This window comes from Panthera leo, chromosome A2 (assembly GCF_018350215.1).
Source record: "Panthera leo isolate Ple1 chromosome A2, P.leo_Ple1_pat1.1, whole genome shotgun sequence".
Classification (NCBI taxonomy): domain Eukaryota; kingdom Metazoa; phylum Chordata; class Mammalia; order Carnivora; family Felidae; genus Panthera; species Panthera leo.
The window spans coordinates 14,178,008-14,200,001 of NC_056680.1; the positions used below are offsets into that span (position 1 = coordinate 14,178,008).

A 21,994-nucleotide genomic window follows, 5' to 3' on the forward strand; every position below is an offset into this window, starting at 1 on the left:
CAAAGTCCTACTAGCACAGGGGTGGCACAATAGACGCTCCATAGGTAATTGACAAATGACTCAATTGACAAATGAATGAATTGTTGTGTGTAAAACATCCTGTGGGTGCTTGCTGGGAAGTCGATTTACCTTGACCTATGCTGGCCATGGGCAAATCCCTGAACCACCTGTCCTGGAGCACAGTGTTCTCCCACCCAACAGTGTCTCACTGCATATTTTATGGGGTCAGCCAACTGTCCCTTTTACACGGCCTCGCTGCTCAAAACTGATAAACCTTGAAGAAAACCGATAAGTGATGAAGGAAGTAAAATCTACTTCTGGGATTGTTCAATTCATTCATTCAACTGAACATGTATTGAGCACCTACCTACCACATGCTAGTCTGGTGCTGGGAACATAATCATAACTGAGACGCAGCCACTGTCTTCCAGGAGCTCGGAGTTTGATAAAATGGAATCGAATGTTTCATTCCTTTGTCTTGCTCAGCCATTTCTTTCATCCTAAATCAGAATTTGAGTCACAGTGAGCCCATTATTTATGCTTCCCATCCTGGCTTACAAGTCACCTCCTCTAGGAAGTCTTCTGTGACTCCATTCCCAGGCTGGGCAAGAACCACTTGATCTCCCATTGCCACCTGTGCTTTCCCTATCAATACATGTACTTAATTCCTTTGTTTTTGTTTTTAAGATTTTATTTTTAAGTAATCTCCACACCCAACGTGGGGCTTGAACTCACAATCCCAAGATCAAGAGTCATATGCTTACCCTGCTGAGACAGTCAGGCACCCCAGCGTGTACTTGATTTTTAAAAGGAAGAATCTCCCTCTTCTCCATGCCTCCTGTCACCTCCAAGGTCTAACCCTAGGCATGAAGAGTGCTATCTTTGGAGTCAGATAATCCTGGTTATGAATTTTGGCTGTGCCTCATACTGGCTGTGTGGAACGGAACATGTGCCTCAGCGTCTCTGAGCCTTAGTTTTCTCCTCTGGAAATGGGGATAATCACAGTGTTGTTGTAAGATTTCATTGAGATCTTGCTTATAAATGCTTTCTACATGGTAAACATTAGACACATGTTAGCCCTTTATGGTCATCGTTACCAATTTCCTTATTTAAAAATGGGGTCATATCAGTCTGGCATGGTACAGGGCAGCATAGGGGAGCAGGTTTATTATTATCAAACTGGGAGAAGGGGCATTCTGCAAGAAGGAGGTCAGTTCTTGAAGATTGCAGCATAAGTCAGCCCCCTATCCTGGATGTTCCCCAACAGGTGTCGTGTTCCACTACCGGGCAGCCCAGGATCGCTATGCACTGACCTTCGCAGAGGCCCAGGAGGCCTGTCGTCTCAGCTCAGCCACCATTGCAGCCCCACGGCACCTGCAGGCTGCCTTTGAAGATGGCTTTGACAACTGTGATGCCGGGTGGCTCTCTGACCGCACTGTTCGGTGAGGGGGGACACAGGGTTGGGACGTGGAGACCTAGCTCCTGGGGAAAGATGGTCTTTGGGGGCCCCAGGCGCACATATTTGAGAGGGACCCCCCCTCCTTGTCTTGTCAGGTATCCTATCACCCAGTCCCGTCCTGGTTGCTATGGCGACCGTAGCAGTCTTCCAGGGGTGAGGAGCTATGGGAGGCGCGACCCACGGGAACTCTACGATGTGTATTGCTTTGCCCGTGAGCTGGGGGGTAAGTCTGGGGCTGGCAGGACCCCCCACCCTCACTTCCCTGAGTACCTATTACCCTCCCCAACCCCCATTCCTCCCTAAGTCCTTGCCTAGCTCTCCTAAGTCTCATCCCTCTAGAAACCTGCAGCCAATATCTGGGCTCACCCTTCTCTGAGCTTTCCTTCCCTCTCTGAGCCCCTCCTTCTCTGTGCCCCTTCCCTCTCTCTGAGGCCCTGTCTCTTCACTGAGACTCTCCCCCTCCCTGGCCCCTCTCCCTATTCCTACCCTTCTCTTACTCTCTGAGCCCCCTCCCCGCGCCAAGATCCTCCCTTTCTCTGGAGCCCTACACACTCAAAGGCCTGTTACCTCATTTGTACAAAGAAGCTAAGGCCCTCTTCTTCCTAGCACTGCCTGAGAGGTAAAGACCACTATGCGGGCGGGGGTGCGCACAGCGGCGGCGGCTATCGCCGCCTTGTTTAGCCACCACCCAAACCCGGCCAGGCTGGAGTTCAGAGTGGGACCCCCTTCCCGGGCTTCAGGGGAGAATTCCCCAGGCCCGCTTGACCTTCGCTCGCGCCTTCCCGCAGGCGAGGTCTTCTATGTGGGCCCGGCCCGCCGCCTGACACTGGCCGGCGCGCGTGCCCAGTGCCGCCGCCAGGGCGCCGCGCTAGCCTCGGTGGGACAGCTGCACTTGGCCTGGCACGAGGGCCTGGACCAGTGCGACCCGGGCTGGCTAGCCGACGGCAGCGTGCGCTACCCGATCCAGACGCCGCGCCGGCGCTGCGGCGGCCCAACCCCCGGCGTGCGCACAGTCTACCGTTTCGCCAACCGCACTGGCTTCCCGGCGCCCGGAGCGCGCTTCGATGCCTACTGCTTCCGAGGTGCGTGTAAGGTCAAGCCCCTGGAAGGTGCGTCCCCTGGCAGCCACGCCCCAAAGCTATACATCCTGGTCAAGGCCACGCCCCTGGGAATTTTCCTTTCTAGTGGAGGCGGAGCCCAGACCGAGGAGAGACGTCCTTGGAAATACGCTCTGAGATAAGCCACGCCCTCGGTGAAGCCCACGCCCCTTTCCCTAGAAGCCCCGCCCTGGGGGTAGGGTCGGGGCCCGAAAAGGCCAAACTCTGGCGGGGACGTTCCGTTGAGAGTGAGCTGTATCTCTTAAGGTCCCTGAAAGACATGCTTCTGAGTGGAGCATATTTTAGCTGGAGCCTTGTGCATAAGCATCCCCGGAGGAGGGAGTGCTGTTCCATTAGCCATGGCCCCAAGGCAAGGCCACACCTCCAGGGACTGGGGATGATCCTAGTCCTTGGAGTGGGACCAAAGTTTCAGAAGCTGGGAACCTGACTCCAAGGACCTAAGACTAATGTGTAAGAGGGAAAAAAAATCCCTTTGTAGGAAGGCCACGCTTATTAGGAGCTTCCTCCCCCTGGGGGAGAAGCTATGGTCCAGGTCTGACCTGCCCCCATGAGAACTGGCCACTGCCTGAGCTTTACCCAGGAACCTAGCTGTCTCTTGACCCCTCACCATGACCAGCTGACTGACCTTGACAGTGGGCCCCAGCCTGAACGGTAGGAGTGTTAACTTCACACCTTCCTCTCTCTGGGTTTAGGGGATCCCAGAAACCACGCAGAGATTTTAGAGACAGAGGGGCACAGAGAAACAGAGAGACACAGACGGTTCACGCTGCAGCATGCTAGAGTGGGGGTAGACTTCAGGCAGAACTTCCTGGCCAACCTTCCTAACACAACCTTTTCGGCTTTCTCCCACAGCTCATCATCCTACACCACCACATGGAGACCCAGAGACCCCCTCATCTGGGGATGAGGGGGAGATTCTGTCAGCAGAAGGGCCTCCAGCCCAAGAACTGAAACCCAGCACTGGGGAGGAGATGGTCACCCCTGACTTCCAGGAGCCTCTAGTATCCAGTGGGGAAGAAGAGCCTCTGATCTTGGCAGAGAAGCAGGAGTCTCAGGCGACCCGCAGCCCTGCTCCTGGAGGCTTCGTGCTAGCCTCAAGGCCCCCCCGGGAGGCTGAAGAGGTGTGGCCGAGCACAGTGGCCCCCAGCCCTAGCAGCCCCAGCACGGCAGTGGGCGCTCACACGGAGGCGACTCCGACTGGCCCCGTGCCCAGGAGGAGGGGACGCTTTAAAGGGTTGAATGGGCGCCACTTCCAGCAGCAGGAACCCCACCGAGGCCTGGAGGTGGGGCTTGAGGCCAGCACCCAGGCCCTGACCCCAGAGGCTGCTGGGAATCACGTGGAGCCTCTGCTGGCCACAGGAGCCACAGATGCTTCAGGGGATAGCCGGAGCCAAAGCCCTTGGGCTATGCTGACCAATGAAGTGGATGTGCCTGGAGCTGGTGAGTGGGGTCCAAGGGAGAGGTGGGACCTGCCTGGGGGTCTGAGGAGGACAGGGAAAGAGGTTCCAAACCCCAGCTGGGTCCTCAGGCCTCACCAAGCCTCAGAAACCCCCTCCTCCTTGGAACGGGACTCAACAGAAGGAACTGCTGAGAGATCATTAGAATCACTCTTGTTGATATTGTTGCAGGTTCCCCTGGTGGCAGGAGCCCCCCAGAGCCCTGGCTGTGGCCCCCGACCGTGGCCCCACCCAGCGTCCCAGGCCCCAGCAGCGTTGCTGGCCTGGAACTAGAGGAAGCCAAGGGCCCCAGTGTGAGGCCAGCCGCTCCTGAACTCTCCTGGTCTCCCTCAGAGGTCACTGCCCTAGAACCCAACCCCTCAGAGGGTCCCAGCAGTGCCCCCTGGGAGGTATCCCCCATGGTCACTTCCCCAGACTTTCCTGTCATGGCCATGCTTCGTGCCCCCAAACTGTGGCTTCATCCAAACCCGACGCCCCTCCCCACGCAGGCCAACAGGGTCAAGGGGCATAGTGAGGCCGTGGCTTCTGTACCACCCTCCCCTGCCTCAGACACTGAGGCTGTCCCCCAGGACCCTATCTATCCAGAAATGCATTCCTTGCCCCTCTCCTCAGGCCCAACAGGACAGGGTAGAGAGGCCACACCCCCGACAGTCAGCGGCCACAGAGCAGGCAGTGCAGTAGCTCCTTTGCAGACAGCCACAGACACACAAGCCAGTCCTAACTCTCCCAGGGCAGACTTGGGAGAAATTGGGGGGACCAGCCCTACTGGGCCCAGCAAAGCTGAGCGCCCCAGATCCAGTCCACAAGCTGCTGTGGACAGGAATGTGGCGGAAGATTTCGCCGCCACTGAGACTGCCACTGAGCCCACGGGAGTGAGAGACATCTCGGGGTCTGAGTCTGGGGTCTTCGGCACAGCAGAAAGCCCCACTGTTGGCGCTCAGGCCACCACGGACAAGGCACAGGGCACGTGGCCCTCACTGCACAGTGAAGGGCTGGACTCCCACCCCCCATCTGCGCCCTCGGGTGTTCCTAGAGTCCTCTTGATTCCTGGGGTCACCCCAAGTTTGGAGCCTTGGGCCACTATAAATGGAGAAGCCATTGCGGGGCCCACAGATTCCACGGCCACACTGGCCCCCAGTGATGCTGGTGGGATTTGGGAACCTGGATCCCATGTGGTTGAGGGAGCTGAAAGCCCCACCCTGAGCCCTCGAGTGGCCGTGGATTCAAGCGTAGTGATGTCCCTCATGTCCGTGGACCAAGGGGATGAGGCTGGAGTCCTGGCCATGTCCACAGTGGCCTCCTCAAGCTCCCAACCCCATCCAGAGCCGGAGGGCCAGATGGTGACCCAGGGAATACTGGGAGCCTTGGCCCCTTCACAGGACAGCAGCCCCCCAGGGGAGCCTGTTCTTCTTCCTTGGACACCAACGGCAGCCAGCACGGACAAGCCTGTCTCAGTTTCCTCAGGAGAGCCTACAGTGCCGGGTGACTCTCCCAGAACCCCACTGCCGGCCTCCCTGGGCCCAGAGGAGTTTGAGCTGGAGGTCCTTTCAGGGAGCCCAGGTGTGGAGGGCTTCTGGGAGGAGGCAGCGAGTGGAGAAGAGCCGACCCTGCCAGGGACCCCAGCAAATGGAAGTACAGAGGAGGGTGAGTTCAAAGCTTGTGACCTCATCCAGCCCACTGTTGTCAGGGCTTGGGGACAGGGGCTGGGGCGCCCAGATCTGGGAGGAAGGATTGTTTTGGGGGGCCTGGGAAGGTTTCTAGCAGGGGATGATGCTGGAGATGGGAGCTCACTAGGCAGAGTTGAATTGCGGAAAGGGTGTTCCTGGAAGGGACACCAGCCTGGGCAAAGGCCAGGAGGTGAAGTTACACCTTAGTTTTGATGCACAGCGAGGGGGGGAATAACGAGGCGTTGGGTGGAGTTTGATTTGGGGGATAAGTCGTGTTCATGTCCACTCTGAGCCAGACGGTGCTGTGCAATACTGGGGTCTGGCCTTCAGTGAAGCCTCAGTCTGGGAAGACAGAGCTGGACACAGGCACCCTGACGCGGGGCTGGAGGGAGGAAGCGTGACAAAGAGGGCTTTCTGTTCAAGTGGGAATTTGCACCTGGGATTCAGTGATGGTGGATCGTCAGGGGGGCCTCGAGCCACAGGGAAAGTGGGTGCTGGGAAGGGGCGGGAGGGGTGGACATCACCCCCGTTTTATAGAAAGCAAAATAAGGCTTAGGGAGGTATGACTGCCTCCTGGTCAGTGGCCAGTGGCCAGACTTCAATCAGAGCCCAAGTCTGTGGAAGCCTTAACCGTTCTGTGCCTAGTGGAGTCCAGAGAAAGCCAAATGCCCTGTTTCCCTGGGGCTAGGTCTGCCCACTAGCTCAGCCTGCAAATTTTGGCTTTTTTTTTTTTTTTTTTTTTTTTGGTCAATTGAGCTTTAAAAAAAAAAAAGCAGCAGCAGCTAATTAAAAAACACTTATTCTGAGTTGCAAAACACTCTTATTAACACAATTGGTTTTACACTTGCTCCTTTTTTTGAAGGCAAGGTGTAGTGGCAATGCAAACAGCAGATGCAGGGTTTCTTCGCCCACCCTGTCACCTCCGGGCTGTCTCCAGGACTATAGCCTTTTTTCTTAGATGCCCAGGAGGCAAGCAGACCCTGGGCAGGGGCGGAAGCGTCACTAAAGACTGCATGCTTGGCTTGTTCTAAGCACTTTACTGCAATCGACTTGGTGAATCCTTATGATGTCCTTGTGGAACAAGTTCTAGTAAGATCCTCACTTTACAGATGGAGAGACTGAGGCACAGGGAAGTCAGATGACTTGTGCGGAATCTTGCAGCCCGAGGAGTGTAAATGATAAGATTTGAATCCAGGCCATCTGACAACAGTCTGTCTCAAACACTAGCTCATACAATGCATATTTCATTGGTATAAAAAACAAACGCCTGAGGTCTTGAGGAGGGGGTGAGCTCACCCAGGGAAGGAGCAGAGAAGAGACTGGTGGGCGGGATGGGCAGAGGGAAGGAAGCTCCAAGCCAGAGGAGCTAGAAAGGGGTGAACAGAGAGGTGGGAGGACAACCATGTCTAGGGGTGCTAAGGAAAGTGCTTTGGGTGGAGCCCCTAAGACTACAGCTGGATTTGTCTTGGACTTTGCTGCTTTCTTGGCTCTAGACTGAAGCCAGCGGCAGCCTGGGTGGAGGGAGGCAGCCAACGCTGGGGGAGACCCAGGCGCCTACCCACCCGCCTGCTTGTAGCAGAAATGCTAATGAAGCCAAAAATAAATGCAGCACCAGTGAGCGACTGAGTCACCGCCAGCCCGTGGGTAGGTGTCAGCAGCTCAGGGCACCTGGCGGGGCTCACGCGTCCCAGCACCCAGCAGCCCCAGGCGTGTGCACACACGTGCAGGGGTGATAGCAGGGACAGATACACCAGCCCCAGGCCCCTCTGGGCCCACCACCCCCGGGACAGGCTCCAACCGCTACAGAAGGGCCAGCAGCTACCTTCATTTCATTCAGTTAATGAGCAATTATTGAGTGCCCGCTGTGTTTCAGGCCCCGTTTTGAGACCAGGTCCCTTGTCCTGTGGAAGCTGACATTCTAGGGCAACATTCTAGAACTTTCCCAATGATGGAAATGTTCTGGAGCTATGCTAATATGGTAGCAACCAGTCATGTGTGGTTACTGAGCCCTTGAAATGTGGTTAGCGTGACTGAGAAACTGCATTTTTACTTTTATTCCATTTGAATTTAAACTTGAATAGCTATATATGGCTGCCGTGTGGAACATCACTGCTCTGGGGGAAGGTGCTGACAAATAATGATGATCTTAGTAAATAAGCAAATTGCATTGGAAGTTAGAAAGTGATATGGGCAAAAGAGAAAAGTAAACCAAAGGGTGGGGGATGCCCATGGGTGTTTTCTAGTTTTAGAAGGGGGGTCAGAAAGGCCTCTCTAACCAGATGAAATTTGAGCAAGGCTGAAAGGGGGGAGGGAGGAGCCATGTAGAAATCTGGGGGAAGAGCATTCCAGGCAGAGGGAAGAGCCTGTACAAAGGTCCTGAGGCAGACCTCTGCCTGGCATGTAGCAGAACAGCAACGCCAGTATGGCTGGAGCAGAATGAGCCAGGGGAAGAGAGGAGGAGGTAGGGCAGGGAGATGTTGGGAAAAAAATCACACAGGGTCCCATGGGCTGCAGTGAGGACTTTGGCTTTTCCTCTGAGGGTACTGGGGGAGCCATGGAGGGACCTAGGCAGAGGAGGGACATGATTTAACTCAGGTTTATATAGGCTACCTCTGGCGACTACAGGGAGAACAGAGATCAGACGGCAGAGATCAGACCAGGGAGGAGGCAACTGCTTATTACCGTCTTAATATCTCGTGAGGCCTTGGGCCAAGAAACAAATTCAGAAACAAATTCTGGATTATAGGAGTTGGAGAGGGGGACCTTAAACTGGGCTTCCAGAACAGAGCCTGGGAGGCCAGTCTTGGTTCTTGTACTGTTCTGCTGTGTGGCTTCGAGCCAGGCCCTGCTCTTCTCTGGGCCTTGGTTCTGGTGTCTACGCAGTGGAGGACTGGACGCTGCCCTGATAAGGGATGGGGGTTGGCTGGGATAGGATGAGAATTCTCGCTCTGTGCCTCCCAGGCTCCAGGGTGGAGACCACCCACCAAGGCATCGGGGCCTCTGAGATGGGGAGGGGAGACTCAACTGCTTCCAGGGAAGCCCAGCTGAGGGGGGAAATGGTGGGGGAGGGGGACAAGGACACATACTCCTCAATGCTCCCTGAGTGCCAAATCCATACAGAGCAATGCTGAGACCTCTGAAGATGCCTCAAGCTGATATAGACAGAGCTGGACGTGGCATTATGGTCAGGACCGGGAGAGGGATGAACTGTTCTGATTTCTATTTTGTGGATGAGGCAACCGAAATTCAGAGAAGTAATTTGTCCAGGGTCCTTAATGAGTGGCAGAGTCAGGGATTGAACTAACCTCTCTGATTCCAGAGCCCGTGGTTATAACTACAATAATCCAGCACCTCTCCAACCACTGCATCAAAAAAGATTGAGCCACCAGAATGAAGGAGGTGATAGTTCTCACTCTTGGCTAGTGCTGTTCATACCCTACCTGGGACCTTACATCCACTTCTGTGCTCCAAGTTGTGAGAAGTGCAATGGCCATCAGGCCATGTCCAGAAGAGAGGGACAAGTCAGGGAAGCACTTAAATCCATGTTCTGGGAGACTTCCCAAAAGAAGCTTTAGGAAGCTAGTTCCACTACAGTCTGTTTCCATAAGCAGAGTGGCCCACAGATGCTCTGGGGCAGTTCCTGAAAGGAATAAGCTCCCCATTAGAGGAGAATGCAAGAGGAAACTGACAATTGCAACTGCCTATTGGGAAGTTATAGAAGGGACTCCACAGAGAGGGTTTGGGGAAGTCTTAGGTCTGGATTCCAGGAAGGCAGACGACATGGTGGCCTGCCTCCTCTCTACACTGCCTGTCCATCCTGCAGCCCCCTTGGATCCCTGCGAGAACAACCCTTGCCTGCATGGGGGCACCTGTAAAGCCAACGGCACCATGTACGGCTGTAGCTGTGACCAGGGCTTCGCCGGGGAGAACTGTGAGATTGGTGAGTGCCCCAGACTCAGGATCTGAACCTAGACTTGTTTGGATCAGAACCCTGGGGTCTACCTCAGCAGCCATCCCCATGAGGACTGAGGGATAAAAGGCCGGCTTCAGATGCTCCCTTCTCCTCCCCCTTTCTTTGGTTCCAGTAACTCAGTCCCAATTAGGTGAAGCAGCACCAAACAGCTGAGCTCTTGTCCTGGGGACCATGGCTCAGGTGTCCTGCCACCCATCACTACCAGGCAGAGATGAGAGGAAAAGACAAATGATAAGGCTCAGATTCCTCCCTGATCCAAGGGGGGTTCTTCCTAGCCCCAAAGCCCAACACAGGGAACATGACAAATTAGGAAATTTTAACAATAAATATAAATGACATAAATCTTGAGCCCTGCACGTTATTTCATTTCACAACCATACTAATTATAGAATTATAACAATAAATATAAGCAATGTGATTTCGTGAGCTCTTCCATGGACCCTCCACCGACAACCACTCTTGAGGAGGTGCTATTATTATCACCATTTTGCAAACACGAAAATGAGTCCCAGAGATGGGAAGTGACTTGCCCAAGTCACTCAGGCACAATCTACACAGAAATTGGTTGAATGAGAGCTCAGCTGATATCTAGTTCAACTGATTTCTAGCTCTACCTACAAACAGCTCTACCTTTGTGCCTCTGTGCAAGTCCTTGCAAATGTTATGGAACTCAGTTTCCCCAAGTTCCACATTCTGGTAGGACCCTCCATCTTCAACATTCTAGGAGTCTGTTTGCCAGAGTATAACCTTCACTCTTCTGAAGGCCAGTGGAGCATTCCACACACTCTGGCTCTCAGCTGGCCCAGTGGCATCTGCTCTCATTAATGCTAATTCATGCTAATTGTTTGAGGCTCCACCCCCTTGACCTCCAGAGTCATTGGGCCATCTGCGCAGACCACCGTTGCTTCACGCAGGTCCAGGATGGATGGTAGGACCATGACCTCATCTTCTGCCTGGTTCCTTGTGGGGACTGGGAGCCAAGGGGAGGCTGACCTCTAACTCAGTCCCACCCCTCCAGATATTGATGACTGTGTCTCCAGCCCTTGTGAGAACGGAGGCACCTGCATTGATGAGGTCAACACGTTCGTCTGCCTTTGCCTCCCCAGCTACGGGGGTAGCCTCTGCGAGAAAGGTGAGTCTCTACCGAGACCCCAGAAACAGTACCAAGAGGGGGCTGGTTGCTGGGCCACATGTTTCTCACATATGCTTCAGGTCTCCATCTCTGCTTCTGTGGCCGTGAGTTGAACAGATGACAAATTGTTGTTTGGGGATAAAAGTCACGTAACATAGAATTAACCTTTTTAGAATGTACAACTCAGTGGCATTCCGTGCATTCACAATATTGTGCAGCCACCACCTCTAGCTATTTCCAAGACATTTTCATCACCCCAAAAAGGAATCCTATATCCATTAGCAGTCACTCCCCATTCCATCTCCCTCAGCCCCTGGTAACCACTAATCTACTTTCTGTCTCAATGGATTTGCTGGTTCTGGATGTTTCATATAAATGAGGTCATGCACTATGTGTCATTTTGTGTCTGCTTTCTTTCACTCAGCATGATGGCTTCCAGATTCATCTACATTACAGTGTGTATCATTGCTTCATTCTTTTTTATGGCTGAATAATATTCCATTGTAAGGAGATACCACATTTTCTTTATCCGGTCATCGCTTGGTGGATATTTGGGTTGTCTCCCCCTTGTGGTTAATATGAATAGTGCCACTATGAACATTCGTGTGTAAGTTTTTGTTTGGACAACGTTTTCCTTTTTTCTCCCCCCATCCTTTTTGGTGTATATTCAGTAGTACAATGGCTGGATCGTATGGCAATTCTGTGTTTAACATTTTGAGGAACTACAAGGCTGTTTTCCACAGTGGCTGCACCATTTTACATCCCTGCCAGCGATGTACAAGTGTTCCAATTTCTCCACATCCTTGCCAATGTTTGTTATTTTCCTTTTTTTAAAAAATTTTTGTTTTAAATGTTTATTTATTTTTGAGACAGAGAGAGACAGAGCATGAATGGGGGAGGGGCAGAGAGAGAGGGAGACACAGAATCCAAAGCAGGCTCCAGGCTCTGAGCTGTCAGCACAGAGCCCGACGCGGGGCTCGAACTCCTAGACTGTGAGATCATGACCTGAGCCGAAGTCGGAGGCTCAACCGACTGAGCCACCCAGATGTCCCATTTTTTTTTTTAATTCTATCCATCCCAGGGGGTGTGAAATAGTGTCCCATCATGGTTCTGATTTGCGTTTCCTAATGACTAACAATATTGAGCATCTTTTCATGTGTTTATTGGCCATCTGTATATCTTTTGCGGAGAAATGTCTATTTGAGCCTTTTGCCGGGAGAGAAATTTTAGGGCTTCCTGAGACCATTTCCTGAGTTCCCAGGTCCACACAGAGGGCACGGCCAGATCAGAGGCGACATCAGAGTTGGGATGAGAGGGATGGGTGTAATGATCTTCAGTTGAATATCTTCCTGTGACAGAGAAAGAAGTGAATATGGGGGGGGAGAGGTAAAAAGGGTGGGGGGACAGAGCCTCAGGAGGATGGGGGGAGGAAGAGGGGTGATCTGGCCCCACAGTGACCTTGGTTTTGGCCTTCTCTCTGGTGCGCTGGCTGTGCTCATGACCAGCAGGGCAGGCCTTGACACAAGGCCAGTCTCCCTCACGCTCCCATCCCACCTCCCAGACACAGAGGGCTGTGACCACGGCTGGCACAAGTTCCAGGGCCACTGCTACCGCTACTTTGCCCATCGACGGGCGTGGGAGGACGCCGAGAGGGACTGCCGCCGCCGAGCGGGCCACCTGACCAGCGTCCACTCACCCGAGGAACACAGCTTCATTAACAGTAGGGACTCTGGAGTGGGCGGGGTGGCCCTTGCAGTCCCTTTGCCAGGGCATCCCCTAGGGTCCTGAAGACACTACCTTTCTGAAGCTGTGTTTATTAATGCTAGCCCTGATCACTTTAATTCATATGTCCATTTATTCACTTGTTATTTCATACTTCACTTCATTCATTAACTCACCAAATATTTACTGAGTATCTGCTATGTGCCAGGCACCGTTCCGGGCATTGGGACACAGCAGTGAGTGAGACGCATATTGTCCTGTCTGCAGGGATTGACATTCTTGTAAGGGCTATAGGCAAACAAGTAAATATCTAATTAAATAAATCTATACTATAATTTAGCCGGTCCTAAGTGCACTGATGACAAGTAAAACAGAGCCAGGGGAAAGAGGGCAATGAAGAAGCATCTGTGACGTGGGGGGATGAAATGAGGAAGGAGCTCCGCATAAATCTAGAAAAAGAGTGTTGCATCAATTAAATCTGGCATTTATTGATTTATTCATTATCCCTCTGCCATTTGTTCATCCATCCAATGATTCACATTTTCCCCATCCCATCCCCTGTTAATTCTTTCATTTGTTAACTCCCTGGTTCCTTCATTTTTGTTTTGTCCCTCAATGTAATCAAACACATGCTTATCCTTGAGGACACTCAGTGACTGACTCCCTCACTAGGTCTCACCCGCCTGCCTGGTCCAGCCCGGCCTGCTGGCTCTCCTATCCCTTACTCTAATTTCTGCAAAACCTGATGAGTCTCTGTTTATTCCTTCCTGTGGCTATTTGTTTAAGCCACTGATCGTGGCAAGACTGGAGCCTAATTCCAGCCCTTTTCATGCCCCCCCCCACTCTCATCTGCTTGGGAAGGGGGGGGGGGGACACCGCCTTCAGCCCACACAGAGTCTGGGGGAGGGGCTGGGTCCTCCCCTCCCATACCTTCCACCCCTCCTCCGGCCCACAGCCTAGGCTGGGGGAGGGGTGGGCACCCAGCCCTCAGGATGCCCCACCTCGCAGGCTTTGGGCGTGAAAACACTTGGATCGGCCTGAATGACAGGATCGTGGAGAGGGATTTCCAGTGGACGGACAACACGGGGCTGGTGAGTGGCAGGAGCCAGGCTTGGGTCTCCCTAGAACAATGGGATGTGTATAAGCCGCGTGGGCTCTGTGCTCTGGCCTGACTTTACCCTCTTGTGCAAATCAACCATGAAAGTTCCTTGTGGCTCTGAGATTGGGAAAGGAGCTTCAGCGAAGTTCCAGGTCACCCTTGACTTCCCAGCCCTGTAAACACCCGGCCCACCCGGTGACTGAAGTTATAAACGTAGGACTAGGGCCTGAGGTCTCCTCTTGCTCACTGCCGGGTCCTCCAGCCATGGACTTTAAGATATTCCCATTTCCCTACTGCCCCCTGCCTGACCAGCCTCCCTTATCACTCACCGGGACCCCTGCAGCAGCCCCCCAAGCCCCACCTTCCAAAACACACGCTTGCTACCTACCCTCTAGCCCCTCCACCTGGCAGCCAGGCGGACTTTTTAAAAAATTGTGGTGAAATTCATATAACATAGAATTAACCATTTTAAAGTTTTCTTTTTTTAAAAACAATGTTTATTTATTTTGAGAGAGCACACGATTGGGGGAGGAGCAGAGCGAGAGGGAGAGAGAGAGAATCCCAAACAGGCTCCGTGCTGTCAGCAAGGAGCCTGACGCATGGGGACCGATCTCAGGAACCGAACGATGAGATCATGACCTGAGCCGAAATCAAGAGTCAGGCACTTAACCTGACTGAGCCACCCAGGTGCCCCCTTTGAAAAATGTTTAACTAATCTCCACACCCAGCGTGGGGCTCGAACTCATGGCCCGGAGATCAGGAGTCGCATGCTCTTCCGACTAAGCCAGCCAGGTGCCCCCAAATTAATAATTTTAAAGCGTATAATTCAGTGGCATTTAATACTTTCACAACGTTGTGCGGCCATCGCCTCCATCTGGTTACAGAACGCGTCCACCCGAAAAGGAAAACCTATACACGGGGACCTTTTCAAAATCATAGATCAGGATTCTCCCTGCTTCAAGTCTCAGGCTCTCTGTTGTTCTCAGGATAAAAATCTACCTCTTCCTGCGGTGAAACACAGTCTGGCGGGCCCACAAAAAGTTAAAGTCAAACACAGAATTGCCACAGGACCCAGAAACTTCGCCCCCGGGTAGATACCCAAAAGAAGAAAGATCTTTCACTCAGATATTTGTACACTCGTGTCCACAACAGTACTCGTCACAGTAGCCAAAAGGTGGAAACAGCACAAATGGCCGTCAAAAGAGAAATGCATGAACAAAATGGGGTCCATCCATACGGTGCATACTATTCAGGTAAAAAGCTGATATGTGCTACCGTGTGGATGAAATTGGAAAACCTGCTCGGTGGAAAAGGCCAGAAGGCCACAGAGTGTGTGATTTCGTTGACGTGAAGTTTCTAAAATAGGCAAACTCGCAGGGACAGAACGTGGATCGGTGGTTGCCAGGGGCTGGGGGCGGGGCAGAATGGGGCGCGATTGCCAATAGGGAGAGAGTTTCTGTTTGAAGGGATGAAAAGGTGCTGGGATTAGACAGTGGTGATAATTGCACAACATTGTGGATCTTATTAATGCCAATGAACCGGACACGTAAAAATGGTTAAAATGGTCAATTTTACGTTATATGTATTTTACCACAGTTTCAAAGCGTCCACCTCCTCGGGCCGCCTGGGTGGCTCAGTTGGTTAAGTATCTGGCTCTTGATCTCAGCTCAGGTCTTGATCTCGGGGTTGTGAGTTCAAGCCCTGCATTGGAGCCTGCTTTAAAATAAGAAATAAGAAAAAATCCACCTCCTCTACCGCAAGAACTGACCCTTGCCCACCCACTCACCATACCCCAACTCGGTCGGGCAGCTCCAGCCCCACTGGCCTCTGTTCTATTCCTCAAACAGGATAAGCACCGCCCTGCCTCTGGGCCTTCGTGCTAGCTGTTCCCTCTGCTTGGAATTCTGTTCCCTTCCTGCATCATTTCTACCCTTGAGTCTTCAGCTATCCGCTTGTATTCTCCGGGAATCCCTCCTGGACCTTTGCTCAACTATTTATCTCAGAGTGACCTAGGTGGAAAATTAGACTGTCAGGGAGAAAGGAAGCAGGTAGGAGGGCCAAGGAAGAGGGCACTGCAGCCTTGCAGCCAGAGGAGGGGTGACTCCGGGTGCAGTGGAGGCCACCATCCGGCAGAACGGTGCCCGTTGTAGAGATAGAAACACTGAGTCCTTCAAGTTTGAGTAGGCTGGCCAGGGGAGTCCTACAGTGAGCCGTGACGGAGTCTGAGCCTCTCTGCTCCCTATTCCTGCAGCAATATGAGAACTGGCGGGAGAACCAGCCTGACAATTTCTTCGCGGGTGGGGAGGACTGTGTGGTGATGGTTGCACATGAGAGCGGGCGCTGGAACGACGTTCCCTGTAACTACAACCTCCCCTATGTCTGTAAGAAGGGAACAGGTATGCCGCTACCCTCCCCACCACTTGCCTCTGCCTTTCGTGGGGTCCTTGTTTTCTTTAAATGTGTAAATGTAAGTCAGCCCTGCCCAATTTTCACTACAGTGTTGTGTGAGAGTGCCCATTTTTTTTCCCGACCTTTGCCAACTCTGTGTGTTCTCAAATCTTTTGTTCTTTGTTCATCTGGGCGGTGAAAAAATAAGATCTACTTGTTAGGGGAGTTTGCGTGCCTTTAAGGATGAGGATAACCGACTGTTCATAGGTTCATAAACTATTTGGATGTATTTATTTTCCTGTGACCTGCAAGTTCATCTCCTTTGCATAACGTTCTATAGGTTTGTTGGTCTTATTGATTTGTGAGAGCTCTTTACATATTAAGGGAACACTTATACGTGTTCTTGTGTCCACCTTTCTCTTATACTTTTGCTTATTCTCACTTATGTGTCCGTGACAGTTTTCATGTCCTTTCTTCCTTTCCTTTACTCATATCATTCTTATCTCCCACCTTCATTGCTATCATGGGTAAGGATTAAGGAGGATGGGATGTGTCCAGGAGGTTCCCGCCCCTAAGGATCTCCTGGGTTAGGTAGAGGAGACAGACACCGTCACTTCTGTCCATGTGAGGTCACAACTGAGTGAAGAGCAGGACCTGCTGATGGGTATAATTATTCCCAACAAGAGAAGAAACCAGTTCAGCCCCAGACTTGATGGTCACTTCCCTTACCAGTGGTTTCTCTGTCTCCAGTGCTGTGTGGTCCCCCTCCAGCAGTACAGAATGCCTCACCCATTGGTGCTCGCAAGGCCAAGTATAATGTTCATGCCACTGTACGATACCAATGTGAGGAAGGATTTACCCAGCACCATGTGGCCGTCATCCGATGCCGGAGCGATGGCAAGTGGGACCAGCCCCAAATCGTCTGCACCAAACGTAAGTGGCTGTCCCCAGACACCCCAACACAGGTTTCCAGTTATTTGTGGTCCCCAATTAAAATGTCATATTACTGGGGCGCCTGGGTGGCTCAGTCAGTTAAGCATCCGACTTCAGCTCAGGTCATGATCCCACCGTTCATGAGTTCGAGCCCCACGTCAGCCTCTGTGCTGACAGCTCAGAGCCAGGAGCCTGTTTCGGATTCTGTGTCTCCCTCTCCCTCTCTCTCTCTCTCTTTCTCTGCCCCTCCCCCACTTGCGCTCTGTCTCTCTCTTTCAAAAATAAATAAACATTAACAAAAATTTTAGAAGCAAAAAACAAACAAACCAACAAAAAACCCCCGTCATATTGCTACACACTTTGATCTGGCCGAATGTCTGCCTGATAATGCAGCCTTGCAGATAAGTGAGAACTTACCAGCCTGCCTGGTGTTTCCTTCGTTTCTCCTTTCCATGAAAAGGCCCGCTATATCAGGCCACCCGCCTCTCACCACCTTTTGCCACTTCCTTGTCCTCCCTCACTTCCCTGCAGCCAGACGGTCCCATCGGATGCGGCGACATCATCACCACCACCAGCACCATCACCAGCATCACCACCATAAATCGCACAAGGAGCGCAGAAAACACAAGAAACACCCAGCAGAGGACTGGGAGAAGGAAGAAGGGAATTTCTGCTGAAGAACCAGGCAAAAGGAAGCACAACCCCTTTCCCACACCTTCCCCGGAGCCTTCACCTGGGGAGACAGAGCCCAGAGAAAAACAAGAGGGTCTGGAAGTCCCTGAGCCCCAAACCACACCCCCCCCCCCGCCTCCACAATCCTTTGTAAAAAGCTCCTCTCTCCTCTTTCTTACATACACAAGGTCCTCTTGGCAGGCATAGCCATGTATCTGAAAAGTCAGTTCTAGTCAGGCTGAACTCTGGGACCATCTCCCAGTGAAGGGAAGCACAATCAGCAAAGATCATTCTTTGCGTTGGTTAAGTCTTTTGTTGGCAAGGCTGATTACCAGTTGTTGAAATAAGGCTTTGATGAAGGTGCAAGAGTGTATGTTTGGGTTCACATTAAGGAATTGCTTTTCACACCAGATGATCAGGCTTAGTAAACTGTCAGATGTGCAGGTTTACTAAATGCAGGCTGAAGCTTTTAGTTAAGGTCATTGGCTTTGGGAATAGAGAACTCCATGGAAACACACTGCTTGAACTTGACAGCTGTCTTCCTTCACCCTGGACTTCAGCGCAAGTTCCTTCTCTGGTCTTGGTGGATAAATGGAGTATGGAACTCCTATGTACTGAATTTTAGGAATGTTTTTAGAATAACCTCCTTCTGTGCCCTCAGAGTTAGGGGTCAGAATAGTCAGAGCAATATATGGGAATAGAAGGAAGGTGTATTGCTTACCCTCCCAGGTCTAGTCCAGTGCTGAGATTTGGTGGTTCTGTACGTGTGGTGAATCTCTCTCACACACACAGATGAGAGGATGTTTAGGGCTTGATGAGCCCAGATTTCTTCCCCCTCCATCTCTCAGGGAGACAAAGAACCTCCTTCCTGGATCAAGGAGGTGCCAAGTTTTCTAGCTCAGTGCCCATCCCCGTCCCTCCAGAGACATTGGTAGTGCCCCTGCCCTGGGTCCTGCCCCCACTCCTGCCCCATCCCTGTCTTCATTCATTGCCTGGTGGACTAGAAATGCTTAAAACTTGAAGTAGTAACATCTTCCTGCGGTCATGTTGTAGAGAAATGCACAGTGTTAAAAACTGAAACACACACACACACACACACACACACACACACACACATAGAGACACACACATTTTTCTCTCATTGCTTTTTAAAAATCTTTTAAGTGGGAAAGAACTGACTAAATCTGTTCCCCCAATTGGCAACCTGTAAAATAGTTCTCCGAGCCAGAGGCCAGGATTCAGCTCCTTGATCTCTGGCAGGGAAAACCCCTATGGTATCCTTCATGTTTTGTCCCCTCTGAACTCCTCTCCTCTGGGAAAAGTCTGTGGACCTGTGTTAAAAATTACAGTGGGGAATGGCCCTCTGCAAGAAAGAAAAATAAGAAAGTAGATGGTCCAAGGGTTCAGTAGAGAAAGAAATGTGTTGATTGAGCCTATATTCCTCCTGGGAAGGAATAATCATAGCCACCAACTATGGTGTCTATACTGTGCTAAGGACTCCCACACTATCTCTTTGAATCTTCTCAACAGCCCAGTGATTTTGGAACTATTATTTCCCCATTTTACACATAACAAGACTGAGGCTCAGAGAAGAGAAAGGCACTGGTTTGAATCCACAGCCAAGACAGGAGAAAGGATTTGGTCCTTCATCTGTCTGATTCCAAACATCGCTTTTACTTTGGGGGAATGGACTGAAGCATAATTATACTCTCTCATATGCACAGGCAGGTTTAGGAAAAGATTGAGAAGTGCAAACTAGACCCTTATCCTTGACCATGGTCTTCAGTCTTCCCCGCTATAGACATTATCTCCTGCTCCACCTTATAGTTATAGAGAAAGCCCAGGGATGTACATTTGCCTTCTTGCTTTGATAATTTTTTTTTGCTTTTAAAAATATAATAACACATCTTCAATAATTCATGTCATAAAATAATTTTCCTTTGGGGGTGGTGCTTGGGGGTGCAACTTTTTTTTAGGGGGGGGCTTGGTTTATGCTCCCTGCCCTTGGCCCCCTTAGTCCCTTGCTCGGCCTCCACCCAGCTCCCTGGTGGGAGGGGGCTATGGTCTTTTCTAAAGTGGGTGGTTTGTCTTTTAGTCTTTCCCTTTGGGATGTGCGTGTGTTTGCGTGTGCCGCGTGCGTGGCATGCGTGTGAGTGTGTGCGCGCGTGAACAGCTTCGGGTTCTGCTGGTTTTGCTGTGAGCTGCAGTGTTCTGTGGGTCTGTGGTATCTGACACTGTGGATATTAATGTACTTCTTGGACATTTTAATAAAATTTTTTAACAGTTCAACCTGCCTGTCGCCTCCTGAGACCTTTCTTCATTAATTTACTCAGCAACTACTTGCTGAGCAGGTATTATAAGCCAGGTAGTGTGCTGGGTGCTGGGGAGATAATGGTGAACAAGACAGACATGCCCCCGGGAGGTGGTCAAGAAAGGCTTCCAAGAGGAGGTGGATGGGATCTAAAGGAGGAGTAGTGTTAACTAGATGAGTGGAAAAAAAGGAAGACACTTTCAGGCAGAAGAAAGAGGCAAATATCCTCTTCCAGAAGGGACGTGGGCTATTTGAGAAACAGCAAGGAATCCATAGTGGCTGGAGCAGAGTGATAGAGGTAGCTAGTAGGAGGAAACAAGGTCAGAGACACAGAGGATGGACTACTCAGGGCCATATGGGCTGTAGTGAGGAGTTTAGGCTTTATCCTAAAAGCAATACTGACAAAAAGCAAAAAAAAAAAAAAAAAAAAAAAAAAAAGCAAAACAAAAAACATAAACAAGGTCAAAAGGTAAATGCCAACTTGGAAACAAATTTTCAAATCAGAGATAAAAGACTTGTCTTAATATATAAAGAGCTCCTACAATTCAATAGGAAAAAAAGACGAATAATCCAATAGCCAAATAGGCAAAGGATGTGAATAACATGTTCACAGAAAAGGAAATACAGATGCTCTTAAACTACAACCTATATTCAACAAAATAATACACATTTTGCAGGAACATCAGGATGAACAAAGAAGAGCATTTTTAAAAATTTTGCTCAATGTTTATTTTTGAGAGAGAAAGAGAGAGCAAGTGGGGATGGGGCAGAGAGAGAGGGAGACAGAATCCGAAGCAGGCTCCAGGCTTTGAGCTGTCAGCACAGAGCCCGACGAGGGGCTTGAACTCACAAGCCATGAGATCATGACCTTAGTTGAAGTCAGACGCATAACCGCCTGACCCACCCAGGCGCCCCAAGAAGAGCATATTTAAAAAGAGAATCAAATAAATCTAACAGGAGAGGAGGCTTGCACTGATCAATGATGACAGCATACCCAACCTGAGAACGATTTATGACTTCCTCAACCACCTGCACCTAACGTCAAAGTGGAGAATGTTTGTTCGGTTTCACTCATAATAAGAGAACAGCCAGTGACAAGCACCACGAGATACCGTTTCTTATTTATCAGGTTCACTATGGTAAAAAGGGATAACACACAATGCTGATTAGGATGTGTGGAAAGAGGCGAGTACATCTATTACTGGTGGCGTATAAACTGGCCCCACCCCTAAGAAAAGGTGGAGACCACTATCGAAGTGGCAAACGTGACTCCTTGATTCAACAACTCTTGATATCCTCTATCCTCCTCTGGTTATACTTGTGTGAGATGATGTGGGCACTTATTCACAGCAAAATAGGGGACCCTAAACGTCTGCCATTAGGAAGTGGGCTACAAAAATGACGGTGCATCCAAACAATGAATAACCTGCCAACTTTCAAAAGGATATGGGGGTGGGGGATCTTTATACGGTGATGGAAACTATCTCAAATATATATTGTTAAGTAAAAGAAGAATGACTTTAAAAGTATACATGGCACCAGAATGTTCATAGCAGCATAATTCACAATTGCCAAAAGGGGGAAAAACCCAAATGTCCATTAACTCATGAACGAATAAACAAAATGTGGCATACACATACCACAGAATATTATTCAGCCATGAAGAGGAATAAGGTCTTGATTCACACTCAACACGGAGGAGCCTCAAAAATATTATGCTGAGTGAAGGAAGCTGGACACAAAAGGACATATATTATATGACTCTGTTTGTATGAAACATCAAGAACAGGCAAATCTACGGGCGCCTGGCTGGCTCATTTGGTAGAGTGTGAAACTCTTGATCTTGGAGTTATGAGTTTGAGCCCCAGATTGGGTGTAGAGAGTACTTAACATTTTTTTAAAAAATCAATTACAAAAATAGGCAAATCTCTGGAGGTGGAAAGTACATAAACAGTTGCCAGGGCAGGGGGGTAGGGAAGGGAGGAATGGGGAGTGTTTGTTTCATGAGTATGGGGTTTTCTTTGGGGATGATAAAAATGTCTTGGAACTAGATAGAAATGATA

General features: G+C 50.7%; 1 protein-coding gene across 1 annotated transcript in view; it reads left to right on the forward strand.

Annotated features, from left to right (window-relative positions):
* NCAN (neurocan) overlaps positions 1–19,914 on the forward strand; it is a 31,329-nt gene extending 11,415 nt beyond the window's left edge. The window contains exons 6-17 of the mRNA XM_042927304.1: positions 1,268–1,442; positions 1,555–1,682; positions 2,248–2,541; positions 3,430–4,017; positions 4,206–5,678; positions 9,525–9,641; positions 10,693–10,806; positions 12,368–12,526; positions 13,537–13,619; positions 15,879–16,023; positions 16,766–16,948; positions 17,480–19,914. Coding sequence (XP_042783238.1) covers positions 1,268–1,442; positions 1,555–1,682; positions 2,248–2,541; positions 3,430–4,017; positions 4,206–5,678; positions 9,525–9,641; positions 10,693–10,806; positions 12,368–12,526; positions 13,537–13,619; positions 15,879–16,023; positions 16,766–16,948; positions 17,480–17,625 — 3,605 coding nt within the window. The 3' untranslated portion in view covers positions 17,626–19,914. The remainder of the gene's footprint in view (positions 1–1,267; positions 1,443–1,554; positions 1,683–2,247; positions 2,542–3,429; positions 4,018–4,205; positions 5,679–9,524; positions 9,642–10,692; positions 10,807–12,367; positions 12,527–13,536; positions 13,620–15,878; positions 16,024–16,765; positions 16,949–17,479) is intronic.
* The last annotated feature ends 2,080 nt before the right edge of the window (positions 19,915–21,994 follow it).